General features: G+C 41.2%; 1 protein-coding gene across 1 annotated transcript in view; it reads left to right on the forward strand.

Moving 5' to 3' along the window:
- The window catches only part of PEX7 (peroxisomal biogenesis factor 7), a 108,812-nt gene that overhangs the window by 43,476 nt on the left and 40,925 nt on the right, over positions 1–24,411 (forward strand). The window contains exons 7-8 of the mRNA XM_056853834.1: positions 7,327–7,440; positions 9,237–9,292. Of these exons, the coding sequence (XP_056709812.1) occupies positions 7,327–7,440; positions 9,237–9,292 (170 nt within the window). The remainder of the gene's footprint in view (positions 1–7,326; positions 7,441–9,236; positions 9,293–24,411) is intronic.

Genomic DNA, 24,411 nt, shown 5'->3' on the forward strand with positions numbered 1-24,411 from the left:
AAAATGGCAACACGTAAAAACTCGTATCAAAAACATTTTTTACCAGCCAAATACTGTGAATAACAGTTTCAAGACAGATACCATGCACAACTTTACAGATATCATATACAACTTCAATATAGCAATTCTATAAAAAGGTTTACAAGCTAGAGAAGGGCATACAACAAAAGACCGGATGCCACCTAAAGTCCTGTTTCCATGTATGAATCTTCATCAGTCATGAATGATCTTACACTGGTTTATTTGGAAGCAAAAAATCAAAAGCAAATTCATAGTATGTAGTGCAGTGTAATTTCAAATGACAAACATTATGGCTCCTACCCAAAGGCCACAGATTCATGGATTTGGAGTAGGCTATCATAATATGTTGATGGCACCCAACTGTACATTTTGTCATCCATATCACCTGATCATTGCTGTGGAGATCCTGAACAAGTGCCTTACTGCTGTGGTTAAATGGTTAAGGGTGAACAAGCTGAAACTGAATCCTAACGAGATGGAGGTAAGCTGGTTAAGAAGGCTGAGGTTGTGTTTCCACTCTGAGGAGAGGGCATCTTGAAAGCTCGGGTAATTTTCATCCATTGCTAGGAGAGGCAGGAACTAAATCTTTGTACTTCCTGTCTCCTGATGTGAATCTCCTGCTGCTTCCAGTTTTCCTCCTGCCTTGCTGGGGAGAGCACCTTAGTAGCCTAGCTGCTGCAAATTTAGTGACTACTTTTAGTTTCCTTTTCTAATCTACCTTACCTCTATCTACACTTTTTCTATTCCTACTCCTCTAGTCTTATACTGGTGTTTCTTAGTCTTCTTATTCTCTTTACTTATCTTTTTGCTCCATTCTTACTTCTGGAGGAAAGACGATCCTTAAAATGGCCATTGCAACTACTCCTAAGGGAGAGGATGCAGGATTCCTCTCCAATGGAGACCATGATTCAGCTCTTCACCCTCAGGGAAACGAGGGAAAGCCTTCGGATGGCCACTCCAGCAACCAAAAGGAGCTGGAACGACAGGAGTCGGGCGAAAAGGATCCAAAAAACCCGCGGCTTGCTGCATTCAGTTAAAAATGCAGTTGCTTTAGTCCTTGGCAGCTCCCGCGTTGCTCAGTTGACCATGGGGGAGCATTCCTCGATTAATTCAGATAAGAAAGTGTCAGAGGAGAAGGTTTCTCCCTGCATCAAAAAAACCGTGAGTAAAAAGCTGCCTACTCATGAGGAGGTCGCTGCTATGATAAAGCCATGCAGGACCATTTGCTGGCTATTGAAGCCCTGCAATTTTCCAAGCCGCCTCAAGGGGGTTCTATCTCCCAGGCACACTCACCCTTTCAGAGTCCTCTATAGAGCCTTCTACTGACAAACCTTGCTGCAGCCATATGCTTCAGGGGAGACCGTGGCTCACAAAAGCCACAATGAAATCTACCTTTAATGCCCCGGATAACCAGAGTATTGATGAGTGTGCCTCCCTTGCCCAACACTCTGGTGAGGAAGATAGGGAGGAAGGGGAATTCGTCTCTGATGAAGGAAAGAAGGCGTTTTTCCCATTGTGGAAGAACAACATCCAAGGCTGTTTTCCCCTGAGGATTTTCAGTCCCTTTTGGACAAAGCCCTTTTTGCCCTGGATGTCTCAGATGATTCTGAGTGACCTAGTGACCCTAAACCTAGTGACTTTAAACCTAGTGATCCTAAACCTAAGTCCAACAGAAAAGGAAAGAAGGCGTTTTTCCTTCAATATGATTCCCAGAATTTGAAGGTCCCTCTGCCAGAGCATTTGAGAAGGTCATTAGAGCTGAGAAGGACAACCCCTCCTGTAATAGGCAGTTCTCTAATAGCACCAGAAAACTGTATGAAATGGCGCCTCACGTCATGGAGTTGTTAAAGCTGCCAGTAGTAGATGCCCTTATGGCAGCTCTCCAATCCAGTGAACTGGTTTTGGAGGATGGTGTGGGCTTCATTCAAGACCAGCTAGATAAGAAGGCAGAGTTTCAGTCATGTAAAGTACATGTTCTTGCAATCATGGACAGAGCTTCCATAGTATGGATTAGGAAACTAGCCCAGTTAATTCCTTACCCAGACAAGAGGGTGGCAGAGGGCCTGCCCAGAATTCTAAAAGCATCTTCCTTTTTAGCTGATGCTTGTTTAGATGCCTTAACTTTTTCAGCTCGATCCGCAGCTGCAAACACCGTCATACGGAGAGCCTTATGGCTAAGATCCTGGTAGCCAAGTTTTCAATCCAAGTCTGTTCTGTTAGCTTACCCCTATTAAGGAGCCAAGATCTTCGGGGACAGACTGGATCATATGCTGACGGAGTCTAAGGACAAAAAGAGAGTTATGCCCAGGAACAACAGAAGGGACAGCAGATACCTTCAGTCCTTTTACTCTTTTCGATCCTCACATACGCTGCCTAGATTTCAAACAGACCAGAGACAATTCACCTGGAACTTAAGGGGATCCTTCTATCGCTTTGGACGTGGCGGTAGAAATAATCAGCAATTCTTCTGCAACGAAAAACAGGAAAAGTCCAACAAGACCTCAAAACAATGACGCCAGGTGGGAGGACGGCTGCAACAATTTTTCCCTCAGTGACTCCACTCCCAAGCCGACGCCTGGGTGCTTCAGATAGTTCAGCAGGAATACCTGATAGAATTGCTCTGTCCCCCTCAAGATCGTTTTTTGTCATCCCTGAGAGCCCATCTCCAGGACTAGCACAAGAGGACATTGGACGCCATAAATCATCTTCTTCAAATTGGAGCTATAGAGCCTGTTCCTGTCCTGGAAACCTCCAAGGGCATCTACTCCATATTCCTCACAGTCCAAAAGAGGTCAGGAGACTGGAGAGCCATCCTAGATCTCAAATATGTAAATTGTCATATCCCACCAAAATGGTTCAGAATGGAAACCCTTCGCTCAGTCGTGGAGGCCCTCAGAAACTTATCTACACATTCCTATATACCCTAATTATTGAAGGTTCCTGCGCTTTGAGTACATGGACTCTCACTACCAATTCAAACATTTTTTTGCTGTCATCTCTCCAATTCCGGAATATCCTCTTGCTTCCACACCATTGCCAGAACCACTCTTGCTGCGGTCGTCATATCACTAAATAAGTCCCTGTGGTTCTTTTCCAGATTTGATGGTTCTATCCCCAATAACATAATTTCAGGATTCAAATTGACTCTTAATACTTTCTGTATTTCTTGATGAACTTGTATCCAGAATTTCTTTACTTTTTTGCAAGACCACCACAAATGGAAATAAGTCCCTTCCCTATCTTTGCATTTCCAACAACAGCTATCAAATTTTTCATTCATTTTCTTAATGTCCATTGGTGTTATGTACCATCTAAAAAACTGTTTATACCAGTTCTCTCTGATTTTTAATAGGTGTAAATTTAATTGAGTTAGGCCATAATCTTTCCCATTGCTGCACTGAGATCTCTTTCTTGAAATTCTGCATCCATTTAATCATACATGTTTTGACTTGCTCTTGCTGTTTCATATTTGAGCAACAATTTATATACTTTGCCCAAGATATGATCTGTTTCTTATTAAATTTTCAAATTCTGTGTTTTCTTTTAATGTGCCTTGTTGATAACAGTCTTTTCTAAATTTCTCAATCATTTGATTGTAGGTTAACCAGCCTATTTTCTTGTTTTCTCTCTTTATTTCTTCCCAAGATTTTATTTTAGTTTGCTTGTTCAGCATATCTTGATACCTTATAAATTCTGTAAACTTCTTTTCACCCTTGCTTAAATACACATCTGTTGGAGACATCATAAGGGCTGGTGATGGACTCAGTCTGTTTTTATTTCTCATCCAGAACTTCATCAGTCCTTCTTTAATTACATGTCTCTGTCCAAATATCTCTGACTTCTTTACCTTCCATAAATAATAATGAAAACCGTGGTCCCATTCTCCTTTTTCCATCTTCAATGACTTCTGTTCTGGATCTTTTATCCAGTCAATGATCCAAGATAATCCCGCTGCTTGATAGTAAATTTTCAAATTTGGAAGAGCCAGTCCTCCCCTTTTCTTTTCATCTTGCATTACTTTAAACTTAATTCTTGGTTTTTTACCACCTCAAACAAATTTGTTGATTTGACTTTGCCAACCAGCAGTCAACTTTTCTTCTAGATATGTAGGTATCATTTGAAAAAGACAAATCAGTCTTGGTAAAAATGCATTTTTATCACCTCTATTCTTCCCAACCATGACAGATTCAATTTGGACCATCTCGTCAGATCTTTCTGAATTGTCAGCCACACCTTTTGATAGTTGTCTTTGAATAAAGTCTGATTCCTTCCAGTAATATTGATCCTTAAATATCTCACAGGATCTTCAGTTATCTTACAGCCTGTTTTCAACCTTATATTCTGCTTCTGTACGTTGTCCAAATTTTCTAGTGTTATCTTAGTCTTATTTTTGTTGATCCTATATCCAGAAAGTTGCCCAAAATGTTCTATTTGTTCTGTAAGATGTTCAATAGAGCTTGCAGGGTTTTCTAAGGTTAGCACTTGTCCCGAGCCCAGGCCTGCCCAGGCCATCTTGGGAGTTCCCCAGCACGGGCAGAGGCCAACGGCTGCTTCCTCAGGGGAAACAAAGGGGTCCAGGCACCTCAGGGTCCAAAGGGGAGGCAGGTCCTCCCCCTCCGTGCCCACTCCCGCTTGCACGACTAGACAGCAGTCACGGAGGGCGCGGTGCGGCCAATGCCAGCCCCAGGGACTGCGAAGAGCCGCCGCTCAACCCTTACCTTCTCCCCACAGGGTCCTCTCAGGAAGAGGGGGCAAACGTCCCAAAGACCCCTCAGACGCTGGCAAACAGGGACGGGACAGCGCAAGGACCGGGAGGAGCCCAGCTGAGCAGAGGTGGCCTCCCACAGCTGCTTCAAGGGCCCGGCAACCAGCTGGGAGGCGGGTGGGCGCGCCTGGGGCTGGGTCGGGGAAGATGGGACACACGTGTCTGGAAGGAGGGGGAGAAGGCTGACGCAAGCCTCTCTCACCCTTATATGGACTCTGGGGGGGGGGAGGGAAGTAGGCTGTAGGGGTGGAACGGGGGACGGTGGGGATAAAAGAGGCTGTGAGGCGGAGGCCAGGGAGGAGAGAGTCAGAGTCTGCCCTACTGCCTGAGCTCCGTGGGCTACGACCCTGGCTTCATCCGAGGGGGAAGACAGTTCCGATTCCCCCTCGGAATGGTCTGAGGCTGAGGAAGCCCCACAGCCCTCTATCCCAAAGACTACCCCGGGGCAGGGAGGGGCACGAGCCCAGGCGGGGCCGCTCACAGCACTACATCATCTGCATAACACTTCAATTTAAACTCTTCTCCAAGAGTTTTCTGTCCCACAATTTTTTCATCACTTCTTATTCTGGTCACTAGAACTTCCAAGGCTATATTAAATAGTAGCGGCGATAATGGACAACCTTGCCTGGTACCACTGTTGATTGTAAATTTGTTCGTTAACTTTACATTAATCACTAGTCTGGCTGATTTCTTCGAATAAATACTCTATCCATTTTAAGAATTTGTCACCACAGTTTAAACTTTGCATAGTTTTTATTAAAAAGTCCCAGTAAATATTATCAAATGCTATTTCTGCATCCAAGAAAATAAAAGCCGCTTTACATTTTTTCATTTTAACATGTTCTATTATGTTGATAATAAATCGGACATTTTCTCGCTCTTGTCTTTTTGGGGTAAAGTCAGTTTGACTACATGAATAATATGTCCTGTCTTCTTTTTTGATCTTTCAGCCAAAATTGAAGCAAATGTTTTATAGTGAACATTTAGTAGAGATATTGGTCTATACAAAGCTGGCAGTTCGGGGTCATTTCCTTCTTTAGGAATCAGTATAATATATGCTTTTGCCAAGACTCTGGACTTTCCCTCTTACTGGTTGGTCCTCTTTCCCTTAAGCTCTACATGTATAATTCTACACATACACACACTTCACATTTGATAAAACATGTCTAATTTTTATTTATTATTTATTTATATTTATAGACATCTGAGCAGATTACAGGATATAAAGAAGTGCAGTCAGGCAGCCATTAGACAACCAAAGAACAATACAATAAGGCTAGGATTACAGAACAATGTGAACAACTGGTTAAGGCAACGTGTACTATAAACAATACCGAAAATAGATTACAAGGAATAAGCCAGTGCAGTAAAAAGCAGGTGATTCTGACAGTAATCACTGTAGTGGACTAAAGGCCTATTCCATTATAAAATGCCCTCCTTGGTTGTTCCATTTCCTCAAGAACCATATATATGGTGTAAGAGCCAGCATGGTGTAGTGGTTAAAATGTTGGACTAGGGTCTGGGAAACCCAAGTTCAAATCCCCACTCTGCCAATGAAACTTGCTGGGTGATTTTGGGCTAGTCACACACTCTCAGCCTCGACCCTGGCAAGTGTTTGGATAGGAGACCTTCAAGGAATACCAGGGATATGATGTGGAGGCAGGCAATGGCAAACCACCTCTGTAAGTCAGCTGTGACTTGACGATACAAAAAAAAAAAAAAAACCAGCCCTCAGTCCGCAGATGCAAGGATCACAGATCTTTCTTGCATTCTTCTCCTGGCAGCAGTCCTTTCCAACCCTGGGAAGTTTATTTCTTTCCTTTATTAATAATAAGCTCCTTTGAGGGGAGGTCTTGAGCCATACAATAAAATCACAGTTCAAATATCAATAACTATGACAGAATGATAAAAGAAAATTATGCCACTGGTAAAATTGTGATTATCACATTAATACTTAGGAGAGTGTCTCAAAAATTTGATTTGATTTATTGAATTTATAACATACCCTCCCTGCCCAATGCTGGGGATGTTATAGTAGTCAAGAATTTGGCCCCAGATTGCATAACTGCAGGACTGAAATTTATTCCTGGGATCACAGGTCCCCCATGGAGTAATAAACATATGAGTTGGCAGGCTGCAGTGGGAGAGGGGGAGATGATGAAACCAGATCCTTCTTCCTCATCCATCAGCAGCACTGCGCTGGAAGGCAGAAAGGATGATTTCATCCCGTCCCCACTGCCATCTCCCAAGCCATGTGGCCATTATTAATCCTTGCAGGTCCTACAAAGGTCTTGGCTGATCTGTGATTGTGCCTAAGGAAGGAAGAAACTAACTTTCCTGGGGTCAGAAAGAACTGATAGGGTGAGAGGGGAAAGTAGGAATGATCTGTGTCTGTCAGTGTCTTCTGCCTCAAGATTGTGGGATCCCACCATTGTTATTAACACCAGACTGTTAATAACTATTTTATTATTTCCAAAATGTTGCATTTGGAACTTAGCATTGCATTTATTATGAACTAATTCTGTATATTTTATTACCAGAACTTGCTGGTAACAGGTGCTGTAGACTGCAGTTTGAAAGGTTGGGATTTGAGAAATATCCAGCAACCAGTATTCAGTCTCTTTGGCCATACTTATGCTGTAAGAAGAGTAAAGGTACGTTTTAAAAAATGTTTTCATTTGATTACAGATTACTGTTTATCAGTAACACTAATAAACTTCATAATGAAGTAAACAACAGCAATCAAATCAAATGAAACCAGAGATAATTTGGAAACCATTCTTGGTGATCAGTTCCACATACCCAAGCTTTGGACTCATGTTTCTTGAACAGCAGTGCTGTCATACTATGTAAGAAACCTCTTTTGCAGTTGTGGGGACTTCATAAGCAGTTTTGTGTTATGGCATTGGGATCCATCATCCAACGAGAAAATAAAACAAAAACAAAAATTCCCTAGGGTATGAGCATTCCTTAACTAACTGTTTGGATTTTGGTTAGTTTATTGTTTGGATAAGTCACCTAGGAAATCAAATATTGTAAACATACTTTTTTTAAAAAAAGTCCTGGTTTATTTACCTTCATTAAATGGGTGAAGTGGATTTCTTTATGCTGAGGTGGCTGCTATGATGAAATACAGGATTTATTTCAGATGGCTGGTGGATGTTCTTGTTGTGTGAGCACTTAAAAGGGGGGTTGTTACTCAAGACTACATTGTTAGGGCGAGTTCTTTTGTCCCTGTTAATGTATTTGAAAACATTGTTAAAATTTCACTGCTAGGGAACCAGACATAAGGTTAACAAGAGTTTGGCTTCTGGTTCTTATCTTTGATGCAGCCTTTTGGAAGGCTTCATCCATCTTATCTGTGCCAAGGGCTATAATCATGTATCTACTCTCTGTTGCAGGGCAAATTATGAGAGACTTGTACAGTTGCCAGTTTGCAAATCTAGTCATTTATGGCAGCATTTTTTCGAAATAAGAGACTCTTAAGTGAAAGGGGCTGTAATCTTAAAACGACTTTCCTGGGGGTAAGGCCCACTGAACGGACCTCCTTAGGATTGCCCCCAGTTGGATCTTGGTGCTGCGAGTATAGAATAGTCTCTCTCTCTCCCTCTCTTACATGAAATGGTGCAGGTTTAGAGATGTCATGATGTAGCTGTATTAAAAAGAACTTCACATCATTTTTTGGAAAATTTATTTACAGCAAGTTTCCTTGTAGGTTGAGAATTCATGTTCAGTTTTTAGGTCAAAGGAAAATGTATTACTTGCCTTAGATAAGGATAGCCACATGATTAATTTTCTAGCTTTTGTACAGATTCTGGTTAAGCTGCATATTGGTTTTGGTCCAAAACTGAGCTGGATTCCCAGCTTTCATTTTAAAATATAGCATGTTGCTAAGTCCAGAAATAGGAAACAAACTGCTTTGGCAGTATTCTGTTCAATTATTTAATGAAGAACAAACTCATTCCCACCTTCCTAGTCAATGAGTGAAGTCTCAGCAATGATATATGTGCTTGCTACATCTCTCCTCTAAAAGCTGTGCTGTTTTCTGAGGAGAAAGAGCAGGCAAACTCTGTAACAAGGATGCGAACAGGTGAAAAGAAGTTTCCTCTGGTTCTTCCCAAGCTTTTTGTGGTTGCTGTCAGGAGCATATATCAGGCAATTGGTAGGCTATGCAACAGTTCCTATGCTCATGGCAACCCCGCCTTAGATGATTGTCATGTAAGGGATTTAAAATTGAGTCAAAATCTTAATTTATGGCAGGACTGTATTATGAAATAGATACTGTCATCTTCATGGGAGGCCTCATAGTGAGGCCTCACAGTGCATAAAGTTTTGGATTCCGCTGTCTTTGATGGTGTCACATTACAGAACTCCATTCACAATGAATGTGTATGCATCTTCTGTATTCCATACTGATAATGCTTTTGGTGTTTCTTTTCTCTCTCTTCAGTTTTCACCATTTCGCTCCACTGTATTGGCATCCTGTTCCTATGATTTTACTGTGAGGTACAGTAATTTTTAAAGAAATTTCCCACACATAATCCTGCCTTGCTCTGCCTACTAATTTTTTGCTTTCAGTCTTTGCACAGAAATTCCTGGGGAAAGGGGTGCACCGTACTTTTGACCATGCAAGGCTGTTGCAGCAGAGGACATCTCCATTACTTATTTTTGAAAGATTTCAAGAGTAAGAAGGGTTCTGCCTCAATGTACTTGAGTTTTGTTACAGAAACTGGAACTGTTTAAATGAGTGGCAGTTTACTTCCCTTGCAGCAGGATAGAGAGTTTTTAGCAATTTGATATTTTATATTTAACATATGGTTTTAGAACTTGATTTTTCTATATTCTTGTTTCTTTGTAACCTTGTATTTGGATCCATAAGGAACATACGTCATACGAAGATAATGGAACTGTAAAGGGCATGTGCAAATAGAAATATGGTTGTAATTAACATGCACAGGTATGTGAAGATTCCATAGGAAAAGTGTTAAATTGGTTCTTTTGGGATAATAATAGTAAAAGAGCCCTTGTAGGTAGAGGCTTTCGTGCCTGAACTGGTAGCGTATCCATCCTCCGAGGCCCTGCTTCGGGTGCCCCTCCTGCCTTCTCAGATTCGGCAGGTAGCAGCCTAGGAGAGTTCCTTCTCAGTTGCTGCACCGAAACTCTGGAACTCTCTCCCCAGAGATACCCGCTTGTCCTCTTCTGTTGATTTATTTTGCCAGAAACTGAAGACTCCCTTATTTTATCCAGCATTCCCTTAGTGATTCCTCCTTCCTGCTGCGTGTTTTAATTGTTGCTTATGTTTATGTATTTTAATGTACTGTTGAGTATTTTAGCTTGGTTTTAAATTATGTAATTATGTGTTTTTATTTGGTTTTAATGGTTTTAAATATTTTTAAATATTTATGTTTTTAATCTGTTTGCTGCCTCTTGACGCCTTTAATTCACATGCAGACTATGCCGGTGTCCTTGATGATTGCTGCTAGATTGCTAGATCGGCATAGTTAACACAGAAACTATGGAGAAAAAAAGCAGCATGCTACACCATGGGGGTACATCCCCCTCACCACCCCCAATTTCCAGTGTAGAGTTACTGTTCCTATAACTGCCATCTGGAAGCACACATCCTCTGTACTTCTGTTTGAGCTGTACTTCTTTGGATTACAAATGGGGTCAAACAGACCCACTTATATCCTATAAATAAAAAATGACAGGAAGAAGGCTAGGCTAGAACCTTTCCCCCTGACATTTAGGCTGCATTCAGATATGCAGACCTCTAATACTGGTCTCAACATACCTTTAAAAGATGGAAACTAGGATATGCATATAATTCTTGAAATTGCAGCATTTGCATTCATTCATTATCTTAGATTGTTGTCTGGGGCTTCTTGCCATTGCTAGCAACGTGTGCTGAATTGAGATGGAGATCCTAGCGTAAGATGATGGCCAAAAAGAGCAAGGACGTTTCTTCCTTGAGTCCAGATAATTTATAATCCTCCTCCCCTTGGAGTTGTTCCTTCTCTTCCTTTTGGGTTTCCTACTTCTCTGACCTCCAGGTATGACTCTGTAGCCTTAGGTGTGACCTGGCTGCCTATTGTTCTTCTGTCAGGGCCATTGACATTTGTAAGGCACTAAATTGCTCTGTGCCTGTGAAATCACATAAAGAGTGCATTCCCAATTAGTATAATTGTGATATTAGTTTTAGGATGGAGGGCCTAAGAGATTATAGGCTTTTGATGTCCTAGTAGGCAGTTGTTCTAAATTGGACATACAAAGACTTGCTTCTCAGAGTTGCATTTTTGGCATTTTCAAGTGCTGGTTAATAATACGTGGATTTTTCTGTTTAAAGATTGACACAGTTGGAGTTTTTATTGGCTATCTGCCATGACAGATGCTCTTGATAAAATAGCTTTTCAACTAACCAGTATCTTGCACAGTGTGGTGCCTTTTTTCATAAATGGAGTATTCCAGAAATAACTTACTTGCTAGTCTTTTAATATCATCATACCGGTATTTGTAATAGATACTTTAATCGGTTTTCTGTCACTGTATAGTTGCATGTCCATTTTTTTAGTATTAAGCCCATCAAATCACAGGGTTTCTGTGCATTGTAAGGGTTTCCAATCTGATTGTGCTAGAATACAGATTAGCTGTAGTGATACTTGAGAAATCATAATTTGGAGTGAGGATTAATGGCAGTACTTTTAGCTCTCCAGGCACATTACTGAAAGTGAAAAGCTGCATCTTTGATTCTGTAAACAGATTTAAATATCCAACGGTGTAAAAGAAAGAATACAATAAACCCAGAATAGAAGGGGAAAAATTGATAATAATTAATTTTCCTTATTTCTCAGCCAAGAATATTCTGCTGTTCCGTGTGTGTTCATATAGATAGCAAAACATCTTTGTTTTGAAGAACTCTTTCTTATCCCAAAGACTCTGAAGATACTCTAGTACAGGGGTCCCCAACACATAGCCTGCACGTGCAAGTGCTCCCATGGACACCTTTTCTTACACTCGCTGACACACCCGAGAGGGGCCGGCGAGAGACCACGTAGCAACTTCCCCCACATCCGGTGCACTCAGCTTTCCCACGTCCGCTCCACGAACCCTGGCCAGGATTCCTCGGGCGAAGTGTGAGCTCCACGGCCACTCCCAGAGGCTCCATCACAACCCCAGGCCAAAGTGAGAGGGAGGAGCCGGGAATGAGGGTTGCTTTTGCACTTCCACGCAAACAGGAGCCGGAAGGGGAGGTGACGAACGGCGGGTCTGCTCAGCTGAACCCAAGTTCCCACCCTGACCTAACGTGGTGGCTGCCAGAGACTGGGAAAGGAGTCGTGCAGCGGGAGGAGAAGGGGGCTGCAGGCAGCAGCTGTTGCCAAGGAGAAGGAATTTAGGCTCTTATAGCATGGTAGCTGATCCTGTCTTGGTTGCTTCTACATCAGCCCGCAAGCAATGAATTGTGCCATTTTCCTAGCAGCCGCGAGGCCCTCATTCACCTAGTGTCTGTTATGTTTTATACTTTTATTTAGATATTGTTTTGTGTTTAAAAAATACCCTTTGGGCATCAAGTATATTGTGCCATAATGCATGCAATTTAGCATAGTTTGAATGTTATGCATTGAAAGGAAAATGCCAGATTGATACTTCTTGCAGAATTTGGCAGATGACAGAATCTATAAAACAGCATAGTATTTCTTCTGTAATACTATAATTACTATGCAGGGAATACCAAAGAACTTTGGCTCCTTTAGAAGATAATGTGGAAGGTCTTTTAATGCACAATAATCAAATAATATAAACCATCTGCTTAGCTGTAGCTTGTTTTTGAACAAGAATAATATGAAAAGGCATTATTACAGACACCTATAGTCAGGATCATTTTGCGAAAATGTTTTATTGGAAGAAATGATACAACAGATAAAACCAAAAAGTTAAAGTAAGAATGTTAGTTCAAAACCAATTATTGTGAAACTGTCCACTGAGAGATCATTTGTATTGCTGGAGGATTTTCCAGTTGTTGTCTGACTGCTTTGATACATCAGTAATTTAACAACATTTACAACTTCGTTTTTAGATGAAGGTTGTACTAAGGAAGATGTAAATATGCACCCTATGGAGCATTGTTTTTATGATCGATTTATATTTATTACATTTGAATGTCTACCCTGCTTTTCAGTTCAAAGACCCAAAAATACCTTACAATAAAATAAATTAAAATGTACATATTAAAAACTTTAAAACTCATAACATTAAGGACAGCAGCTATGCAAACAAAACCAACCAATTTCATAGCCATTAAAAGCTTCGTGTAAAAGTACTGTTTACAATAATCACTTAAAAGAAACAAGTAAGTTGTCAGTCTCATTGCAAAGTGCTGGTGCTGACCCTGAAAAAGCTCTATGCCAATCTAATTGCTGACAGCGATAACATGTGAATAATCAGCTCTGAAGCTGATCTCAGTTCTTTGTAGTCCCTATGTAGACCATGAAAAGGATTTTTTCCTAAATCTCTGGTACCTCTTTAAGGCATCATCGAAAGCCTGTCTGGTTCTCTATTGGACTCTGACTGAAGTGCAAAGAGATTAGGATGGAAACTCCATAAATGCAGCGTCAAGTGAAGAATGAGTTTCCACCTCCTTTTCCTCTCTCTTCAGATCCTCGAGACAACTGTCCTGCCCTCCCATTCCAGAGGCATTCCTGGACAAGAGAGGCTCACACAACTCTAAACATCAGATTATCCTTTCCATGATCTTTCATTCCTCCAGTCAGCACCCCACCAGGATGCTCTGCCCTGTCCATCCTCCCATGTATTCCTAGGGTCTCTATGGATATGAGGGAGGGAAGCTGTTCAACGTCTCTCATCTTCCACCCAACTAAAAACTTCAGCCTTCTCATTCCATAATAATTTTCTTTGGAATTTCAATAAACAGATTTTTAAACAAATTAATTTAGGTAAAATTTTCATTTTGATTACCGTATATACCCACGTATAAGCCGACCCGCGTATAAGCCGAGGTGCCTAATTTCTCCCCCCAAATGGGGAAAAATTAGGCACCCGCGTATAAGCCGAGGGTTGGCTTATAACCCCTCCCCCCCCAGCAGGCTTACCTTCACTCCAGGCCCGGCGAAGGTGGTGGTGGCGGCGGGCCCCCCGCAGGAGGCTCCCCCAGGCCAGTCCTGGGCGGAGGGAGCCGGGCATGCCCGGCCGCGCGGCCTTCCAGCGGCCGCAGGAGGCTTCCCCAGGCCGCTCCTGGCCGGGGAAAGCCGCGCGAGCCCGGCGGCAGCGGCAGCGGCGGCGGCGGCGATGGCTGCGGCGGTAAGTTGCCCCCTCCCTCCCTCCTCTACCGTATTGACCCGCGTATAAGCCGAGGCCGGCTTTTTCAGCCCTTTTTTTGGGCTGAAAATCTCGGCTTATACGCGAATATATATGGTAAATTGATTCTTCCAAAGAAGGATATCTTTAATTTCGACCAGTTTTGAACTTGTTTTCATCTCACGTGTAACTGATTCACAGTTTAATTTTAGATTTTTCTTTGGGTCTACATTAAACCATATACCTAAATATTTAACTTGGTCCACTAATTTAATCTCTTCAAAACTTTTTATGCTAATCTCCTTGTTCTCTGCAACCTCTGAATAAAATGGTATAACCTCTGTTTTCCCGTTGTTTAATTTGTAACCTGAAATTGCCCCAAATTCTTTTATTTCCTCAAAAAGTACTTTATTTGAGTTCTCTGTATCTGTTAATTACTATATCGTCCGCATATAAACTAATTTTGTATTCCGATCTATTAATACTAACTCCTTTTATAAATCTATTATTTTTATACTAATTACTAAAGGTTCTAATGAAATGGCAAATAATAAGGGAGATAAGGGACATCCTTGCCGAACCCCTCTAGAAATATTAAAGGGGACTGATAATTCTCCATTCAACTTTATTTTTGCAAGAATTTTATTTTAATCTTGTATAATTGTTCCCTAATTGTTTCAGTGGGTAGTCATGTTCGCCTGTAGTAGAACAGCTAGATTCAAGTCCAGTAGCACCTTAGAGACACACAAGATTTTCGCGATATAATCTTTCAGGAATCAAAGCTCCCTTTATCAGATCTGACAAAGGGCAACCCCTACTCTGTGCCCAGCAACCCCTACTCTGTGCCCAGAAGATGGCCAAGATGCCTTCCCTCTCATGAACTGCCTAAGGTCAAACAATCAGCATTGCTGACAGATGGCCATCTAGCCTCTGCTTAAAAATCTCCAGGGAAGGAGCACTTACCATCTCCCGGGGAAGCCTGTTCCACTGAGGAACCACTCTGACTGTTAGAAAAATCTTCCTAATGTCTAGATGGAAACTCTTCTGATTTAATTTTAACCCTTTGGTTCTGGTCCGACCTTCTGGGGCAACAGAAAACAACTCGGCACCATCCTCTATATGACAGCCCTTCAAGTACTTGAAGATGGTTATCATATCCCCTCTCAGTGCTCTCCTCTTCAGGCTAAACATACCCAGCTCCTTCACCCTTTCCTCATGGGACGTGATCTTCAGACCCCTCACCATCTTTGTTGCCCTCCTCTGGACCCGTTCCAGCTTGTCTACATCTTTCTGAAATTGTGGTGCCCAAAACTGAACACAATACTCTAGGTGAGGTCTAACCAGAGCAGAGTAAATTGATACCATCACTTCACATGATCTGGACACTATACTTCTGTTGATGCAGCACAAGATCGCATTTGCCTTTTTAGCTACCGCATCACACTGCTGACTCACATTCAGTGTTTGGTCTACTAAGACCCCAAGATCCTTTTCACGCACACTACTGCTCAGACAGGTCTCCCCCATTCTATAATTAGGCATTTGGTTTTTCCCACCTAAATGCAGAACTTTATATTTATCACTGTTGAAATGCATTTTATTGGTTTTAGCCCAATTCTCCAGCCTGTCAAAATCATCCTATACCCCGAAAACCGTGTGGGTCTCTCAGGTGCTACTGTACTCGAATCTAGCTGGTCCCTGATTGATAATGTTTAGGTACAAAAGTAAGTGGAACATGTACTTAAATAGCTCTTATTCAGTAGGAGGCTTAAGTTATCTGTGTAGCTATTATGATCTGTGTAGCAGCTTCACATATTAATATTTACCTGGCTCTTGCTTCCTCTTTAGAAAATTCAGCATGTTCAGTTCTTATCAAATCTACCACAGTGTTGCTGTAGAATTGTTTCTAGAAGACCCCCACATCCATAATATATTTAATGAAGCTGGCCTCTTAACTTCTTAAATGCTTTCCTTCTCTGTTTCCCCTCTAATTGCTTTCCTTTTTCTTGGTTCGTTTAACTGGGGGAGGGGGGGACTTAGCAGTAATATCTCTGTCGTGTATGCCATGAGTCTTGGCTGCACAGTAAGTTCAAGAGCTCTGCTGAGTCCAGTCTGCTGAGTTAAGCAGTCTGTCATATATTTATTAATTTTATTTATATTTAAAATATGTTTCTCACAGAATCCTTTATGGAACACAAAGGATGCTTTTTATGGGATCTTGTTTGAAGTGCCGTGCCAGTTAATCTTCAGAGCCTGGACATTCAGCTTAGTTTACTGCAGAATTTAAGAGAATGTATGACTTATTTGGTCAAGTGGCGTTAACTGAACCAGAAGATAGATCATGTCAGTATCTCTGTTGTGAAAAGCAGTCTCTGGATGAGTTCCATGTTTTGATAGAAAGTAGAATTTCGGTCTCGGTGAGCTTTAATGTATTTTCCTTCCCAGATTACTCTTGTGTATTTGCTGTTGACATTTTATCTGGTGCTATGATTAAAGAGGAAGAGAGTTGTTGTTCTCATATGCCCCTTACGTAGGAATGAAAACCATAGACCTTTGCATTAAATGCTACATTTTGCCATAGGCACTTCTTTATGACAAGACTTTTTCTGAAGTCATACCAGAGGGTAACTGATCAAGCTTGAAGGGGATGAGCATTTGCTATATCTTGCAGGGTGGGGGCTGGCTGCCAATTGCTAATTGGGGGAAGCTGTAACTTCTGTTTCAATATCCCCCCCCCTGCATTTGCCCTACCGCATTTGCCAGCACATACAAGTAAAGCCTTTGCCTCTCCATAGGAGGTGTAGCTGCAGAAAACACTCAAACAAAAATGGGGGGGGGGATCTCTGCATTTCAGACCAAACACTGTGGTAGCAACAAAGCATTCAATATGATGTGCATGTCTCCATTTAGGCTTTTGAAAGGGATGTGATTGTTAATTTCCATGGTTTATTAATAAATACACTTGCAAGAATCCACATCTAAAGATCACTTATGAGTGGGGAAACTGCAGCACAGGCATAGAATTTTCCTGCTCACTGGAGCTTTTATTTTAATACAGAGCAGGGTCCAGGTCATTTATTTGGAGATGCCATTCATCTCCAGTTGAAATGTATGCCAATTGCTGATACGCAGGAGTTCCATGTGCAAGATACATGGACATATATGGAACTCTGCTACTCCTTACATCAAGAACTCCCTTCCAGAGTCCTATGCCCTGTTTTTTCTGTTTCTTCAAAGTGTACCTTTTAATGAATTCTTCCCTTTAATCTTATAGTTTCCCAACTGAAATGAAATCTAAGTGCATCTAAGTGAAATCTAATATGCCTACTCATATCTGATCACCCTTGCCTTATACCTGTTTTCTGAATTTAAATTTTATTTATTTATTTTATTTAAAACATCTCTATGCCACCTTTAACAGGGTCCAGAAGGCTGCAAACATAAACAAATTAAACATTCAAGGGATTAAAATCTCACGATTGGGGCCTTCCATTTCCTTAAGATTCTTGGTAAAGAGACATGTATATTTTCTGTGCTATGTACATAATAACAATTCTGGATTATGATAAGTGGGAATCCTCAAGGACTTGTGAAAGGCATCTCATTTAATTCTCCCCCAGTATTTCCTCTTTCCCTTTCCTGAAAGGCCCCATATCCTCTCCCCACCCCTGCTTCCTTCTCTCCTTCTGGGGTTGCCAATCTCCAGGTGGGCCCTGGAGACCTCCTGGAATCACAACAGATCTCCCAACTAGAAAGATCAGTTCCTTCTTAGGGTTGCCAGCTCCAGGTTGGGAAATGCCTGGAGATTTGGGGGTGGAGCCTTGGGATGGTGAGATTTGGGGAAGGAAGCGACCTCGGCATGGCATAATGTCATAGAGTCCACCCTCCAAAGCAGCCTTTTTCTCCAGTGGAACTGATGCCTGTCATCTGGAGATCAGTTGTAATTCTGGGTGATCTCAAGCCCCCACCTGGAGATTGGCAACTCTACTTGAAGAGGAAAAGGCTGCTTTGGATGGTCAAGTCTATGGCATTATACCCCTCTGAGGTCCCTTCCCTCCTCATACCCCACCCTCCCCAGGATCCACCCCTCCAAATCTCCAAGTGTTTTCTAGTCCGGGGTTGGCAACCCTCTCTCCTTCCTACCCAACAGCCAACCTAACTTTATCTGCCCCTCTGTCTTAAGCTTTCTCTCTCATCCCCCCGGTAGCCTCTACCAAGGAAAACTGTGGCCCAGTGGTGTGATGCCAGCCACTGTGCCAGTTCCATTTCCATGGTAGGGAACCCTCAAGGACTTGTGGGGTGGCACCTCACTTTTCCCTGTATCCCCCTCCCCACTGTATTTCCTCTTTCACTCCTCCTGGCAACCCCCATATCTTCTCCCCTTTCCCTGTCTTTTATCTGCCATCGTCAGCTATGTTTATTATTTATTTACATCATTTATATCCCACCTTTCTCCACAGTGGGGACCTAAGCAGCTTACATTATTCTCCTTTCCCCCTTTTTATCTGCACCACAACCCTGTGAGGTAGGTTAGGCTGAATGTGACTGGTCCAAAATCATATAGTAAGCTTCAACAGCAAGATGGGGATTTAAACCTGGGTCTCACAGACCCTACTCTGAAGCTCTAACTGCTATACTACACTGGCTTTCATAGGGTGGCTGCTGTTGAACAGTAGCAAGCAGCGGGGCCTAGTAGAGTCATGGAAGTCGGGTGGTATCACATCACCCAGAGGTTGCTTCCAGGCCTAGGGCTGACAATCTCCATGTGGGACCTGAAGATCTTCCAGAATTAGAACTGAACTCCAGATGACAGAGATCTGTACCCCTGGAGAAAATAAAAATGGCTGCTCTGGAAGGTGGACTCAGTGGCATTATATCTGGCTGAGGCCTCTCTCTTCCCCAACCCTGCCCTTCTCAGACTCCACCACAGAATCTCCAGGAATTTTCCTACCTGAAAATGGCAACCCTAGCCCCAGGCCTGGCCCCAAAGTGCCCTCCCTCAAAGGCTAAAACTGGCTTTAAAAGGGCCCTGCCCCTCCCCCTTGCTTTTACTGACAGAACCAAGCCTCGGAATGCTGTGGTTGCCTAGCAACAGCCACTGAGGGAATCCATGACTTAAAGCTACAGGTGTCCCTTTTATCATTTTGGGGTTTTTTAACTCCCCAATGTATTTTTTTTACAGATTTCACATTTTTCTGTAAACCTGGAGCTCTTTTCAGGTTTATTAAAAGATCTTTCCTGCCCATTCACAGCTCCACTCACTGGATTTAAGTAATCAGAGATGTGGCTGACTTTGCTATTGGTATATAGATAAGCGGGAGGGCCACGAGACTTGTGGGGGGGAATCCTCTTTTCTCTCCCCATTGTGTCTCCATGCCCCACCACCCATGTTAAGCTTCGCTCCAGTCTTAGCTGCCACAGCCGAGAATACCAGGAGCTGCTCTGGGCGCAGAGCTTCTCTTAGGCACCATTGTAGTTGTCTATAGGGCTGGAGTGGCTCCCAAAGATCTCCGCCATGGCTGGCTGGGCCCAGAATCTCTCCGAGTGTCTGCTGCAGCTGGACACAGAACACTCCGGGCATCCATCACCATGGCAGCTGGGCCCAAAGAGGCTCCCAGCATCTTCCGACAGGGCCCAGAGTAAATCTCTGTGGCAGTGGCCACCGCCAGTTCAACTGGTAAGTGCATGCACAGACAACCCTTTTTTAAAAAAATTGGGAGGAATTTAATGTATTTCTTTAACTTTTCAGATTTTTCTGCAATGCTGGGGAGTACCCCAGGTTTGCAAAAACTCTGTTTAGCACGGCATGGTCATGATCCACGGATTCAGGTATCCGCAAATGGGGGCGGGGGCGGTCACATGTTGCTATTAGATATATAGATGTGTGAAGATTTTTCCATAAGTGTTTTGAATTACATGTGTATTAAGACATTAAGCAAAAAAAAATTCAGTAATCTGCCGTTGAATACTTTAGGCCATCAGAATTTATCATGATGCAAACAACTTGAAACGATAGTGTTGTTCATTAGCTAGAGATACTGGTTAATATGGTTAAGTAGTATATACAGAAATTCTCTGGTGGGTTATGATTAATTTATGGATGTAGCATAGGCAGGCAAGCATCCATAAATACATTCTTATTGCTGGCTCAATACAAGCTGAAAAGCTCTTTTAAATTTATCTGTTCATACAGCTTATACTCCTGGTGTGCACAGCTTGTGCCCAGTTCTTTCTTTAAAAAAAAAAAAAGTAAAGTGAAGCCAAAACCACTAAAAATCTGCTGCTACCTTAAAGCTGTAATTTTATTGTGTTAAATACTGAATTTGAAATGAATAATTTGAATGGATTATTTTTCTTCTATGTTATATTCAGGATCTGGAAGCCTAAGATTTAGTAGCTGTTTTTCAGTTTGGTTTGGCTTTTTAGAAATATGTTCTGCTTCCCAAAATATGTTAAGTCTGTACACAGTTGTTCATGTAACAAAATTGCTAAAATGAAGCATAAAGAACTCTAGCAAAAGTTATTATTATTAGTAGTAGTGGTATTTAAATTTTTAAATCCTGGTTTTCTTCCTGAAGGGACTCAAAGTGGCAGAAAACACACACACAGTATGGATAAATTAATAGACGAAGAAAACAAACTATATTCCATTCTTGGGCTGCTCTTGGAAACCGTGGCTGGACCATTTTAAGGCCCAGGCTGCTAGCCACAGACTAAGAGCCAAAAGGCCAACAAGAGTCCTGCCACTCACACCAGAGGCTCACACCTCTGGCCACACCCATCCCTTATACCTGCAGACAGGAAGGAGACAAAATTCACAGCTAAGATGGTGTGCAGCTGGCAAGATATTTTGGCATGTTGTACGACTTTCATAAGAACTCAGTTCTGAGCTGGTGCAAATGTAACAAAGCCTTTCTCTTAACCATTAAGAGATCAGGAGCAGGCCTCAGGGACCAGGGTCACACGCTTTCTCCATGTAGTCCTTCCCAACTTACTCCTTATGCATGATTAAGGGGAACATCAACACCCACTTTAACAGCATTTAAGGCTAAATTCCCTGCCCAAGTACGTTACATTGGGCACTTATCCTGTGAGAGGATGATGACATGTGAACCAATTACAGATCTGAGCTGGTACCTCCTGGGCTTTGGCTACCTCCATTGCTGTGGTCTCTGGCATCCATTTGGAGGATGGGGAAACTATATTGTGGCTGAGTTCTGTGATCTATATGAAAGGGTGATTCCTATAATAAGGCATAAATAGCCGCAAGCGGCTTAATTTATTATTTAAATAAATGGATGTCCTGCTTGTGCTCTGTGGATGCCCAAATACAGAATTAAAATAATCAGCCTATCAAATCAACCACCTTAAAAACAGGCTGTCATTGCTCTAATCCCAACAGGTTGTGCCATTTCCTCTAGGTCATCAAATCAGGTCTTTGTTGTTCAGGTTCTACCTGGCTAAACTGGTGGTTGTATTTTCACTGCTTTCTCATGCATCCTGAATACCCTATCTCAGAAGGGGTTCCCTCAATAGCCAGCATTATGTAATACGACCGCAAGATATTTTCAAGTACCAAGAGGATGGATGAAACTTGGCCCAGCTGATGAGTTGCAGCTCAGGCCTGCCGCAGTGGGCTGTCAGGCAGGTATGGTTCTTGTTTCTCCCTCTCTACAGGGCAGCCTGAGCATCATTGCTCTTGCTTAGTAAGAGAACAATTCCAAACTCATTTGTAGGAGAGAGCATTTATTTCTAGCTTTTCTGTTCCTATATGCCATGAACATCTTGACCCAGAGTGGCACACAGCACTTATTTGCATGTTATAAGAATCCCACAGGCAATTTCCTCATTACGCTGGCTTCTGTTCTTTCAGGGCAAAAATTAAAACAGTGGATTGTAGCTGAAATCTCTTATACTTGGAAAATGGAGCTTGGGAATTCCTAATGAAAACAGCTCAGTAATCCAGTCTAAAAATGTGTATATAGAATATCTAGTTATCTGTGAAAATGAAATCTCAGTTACAATGAATAGCTACTAATACACCTTAAAAAGAAGTGTAATCCAGAACAGTTTTTATACGTTAGAAGGAGAAAATACCTCCTTATCTTTGATATTCAATTAAAGCTTGACAGATTAAAAAAGCAGTGCCTGACATAACCTTTGTTCTGGAAAGTGCATGAAGCTTCTTTATATAAGTTAGGAAATGCACTTGAGTAGCAGGTAGCATATTCAAACAGATTCTTATATTAGTACCTCTAGGCACTGTAGGAATACAAATATTAACTTGGTATCAAATATATTACAAACACCGTGACCAGGATTTTATTCCTGCTTTGTGTAGGAACACCTAAAAGCCAAAATATTTATTCAAGATGTCTCAATATGATATATTGTATCTGGTTCTACCTCCATAGAACATTTGTCCATCATGATTGGCCAAGGCCGGTGGGATCTGAGTTCTGTGGGTTATGGTCATCAGTACAAGTTTGGAGAGGTTTCATTAGTATTAATAGGGCGGTGATTCCACACCTTACAAAACATAATTATGCAAAGTTTTTTTTTATATATAATAATTTTATTGGTTTTTATAATACAAATTTTCCATGATAGTAAACAACAATAAAAGCAATATGAAATTCAAAATCAAAATTCTAACTCTATGTTGTTATAATTTCTTGAATTCATAACAAAAAAAAACAAATTAGAGGAAAATTTATGACTTCCCCATCACCTCTCTCCGCCTCTTAATAAAATATTCATCCCATCGTAATTGGTCTGATCTTAACTGTTATAAATTCATTTAACTTTCATAGAACATTTTCTATTAATCTAAATAATTATAACTCTTACTATTAATTGTATCTTCTAGATCAGATTAATAAGTATTCTTCCATTTCCCCCAGTTTTAATTCATGTTCACAGTATTTCATCCAATCCTCCCATTCCCCTAAGAATCGAACTTTGTCTTTTTCATTTAAAATGGCTGTAAGTTTTGCCATTTCCACCAATTCGAACATTTTCCCAATCCAGTCTTTTTTCTCGGGAATTTCTGCCCCCTTCCATTTTGCTGCATAAAGCAGTCTCACAGCTGTTGTAGCATAAATCAAAAAAGTTCTTTGTATTAGCAAGTCGTCAGGTATCATACTTAATAGCATCATTTCTGGTGTTTTGGGTATATTTTTTTGTACTATTAGTCTCAGTTCATTGTATATCATATCCCAAAAGTCTTTAGCTTTATCACAAGTCCACCACATATGGTGAAAGGAACCAATTTCCTTATTGCATTTCCAACATTTGGGGGATGTCACTTTATATATCTTTGCCATCTTCTTAGGTGTTAAATGCCATCTATACATCATTTTATAAATATTTTCTCGAATTGATTGCGCATTTATTCCTTTCAAGTCTTTTGACCAAAGTCTTTCCCATTTGTTTAAAGGAATATCATGTCCAATATTTTGAGCCCAATCAATCATAGTTGGTTTAATTGTCTCCTGCTCACAATATAATGTTAAGAGTAGATTGTACATTTTAGAGATCAATTTCAGATTGTTCTCTAGTAACATCTTGTGGAAAGGGGACTTTTCTTTAGAAAATCCATTTTTCATATCTTGTACAAAAACTGATTTAATCTGACAATATTGCAATCATTGTAAATCCTCTTTGAGAAATTGAAATTCCTTTAATGAACATTTTTTCCCCTCCCAATTAATTAATTCCTGGTAGATTATGAATTTGTCCGGTCTAAGTGGTCGAAGTGTTAGCATTTCTTGCGGTGAAATCCACATCGGAGTTGTTGGTTCCAAAATATGTTTGTATTTCATCCAGATGCGCAGTAGAGAGGACCTAATTATATGATTCCTAAATGATGCTTGTATCTTAATTTTATCATACCATAAATAGCCATGCCATCCACTAATATTATTAAAGCCTTCAAGCTCCAGTAAACGTGTATTTGATAAGGTTATCCAGTCTTTTAGCCATGTTAAGGCTACCGCTTCAGCGTAAAGTTGAAAGTTTGGTAGTGCGAAGCCTCCTCTAACTTTAAGGTCCACCAGATATCTATAAGCAATCCTCGGTTTTTTCCCTTGCCAGATGAAATTTAAAATGTCTTTCCTCCAAGTATCAAAGTATTTAACATGTGATATTATAGGCAAGTTTTGGAATAAGAAGAGCATCCTTGGTAACACATTCATTTGAATTGTTGAAATACGTCCCAATAGTGACAACTTTTTATTTGACCAAATAATCATATCAGTTTTTATTTTACCCCATAATTTAAGATAGTTGTTGGTTAACAATTCTTTGTTCTT

This window comes from Euleptes europaea, chromosome 7 (genome assembly GCF_029931775.1).
Source record: "Euleptes europaea isolate rEulEur1 chromosome 7, rEulEur1.hap1, whole genome shotgun sequence".
NCBI classification, from domain to species: Eukaryota; Metazoa; Chordata; class Lepidosauria; order Squamata; family Sphaerodactylidae; genus Euleptes; species Euleptes europaea.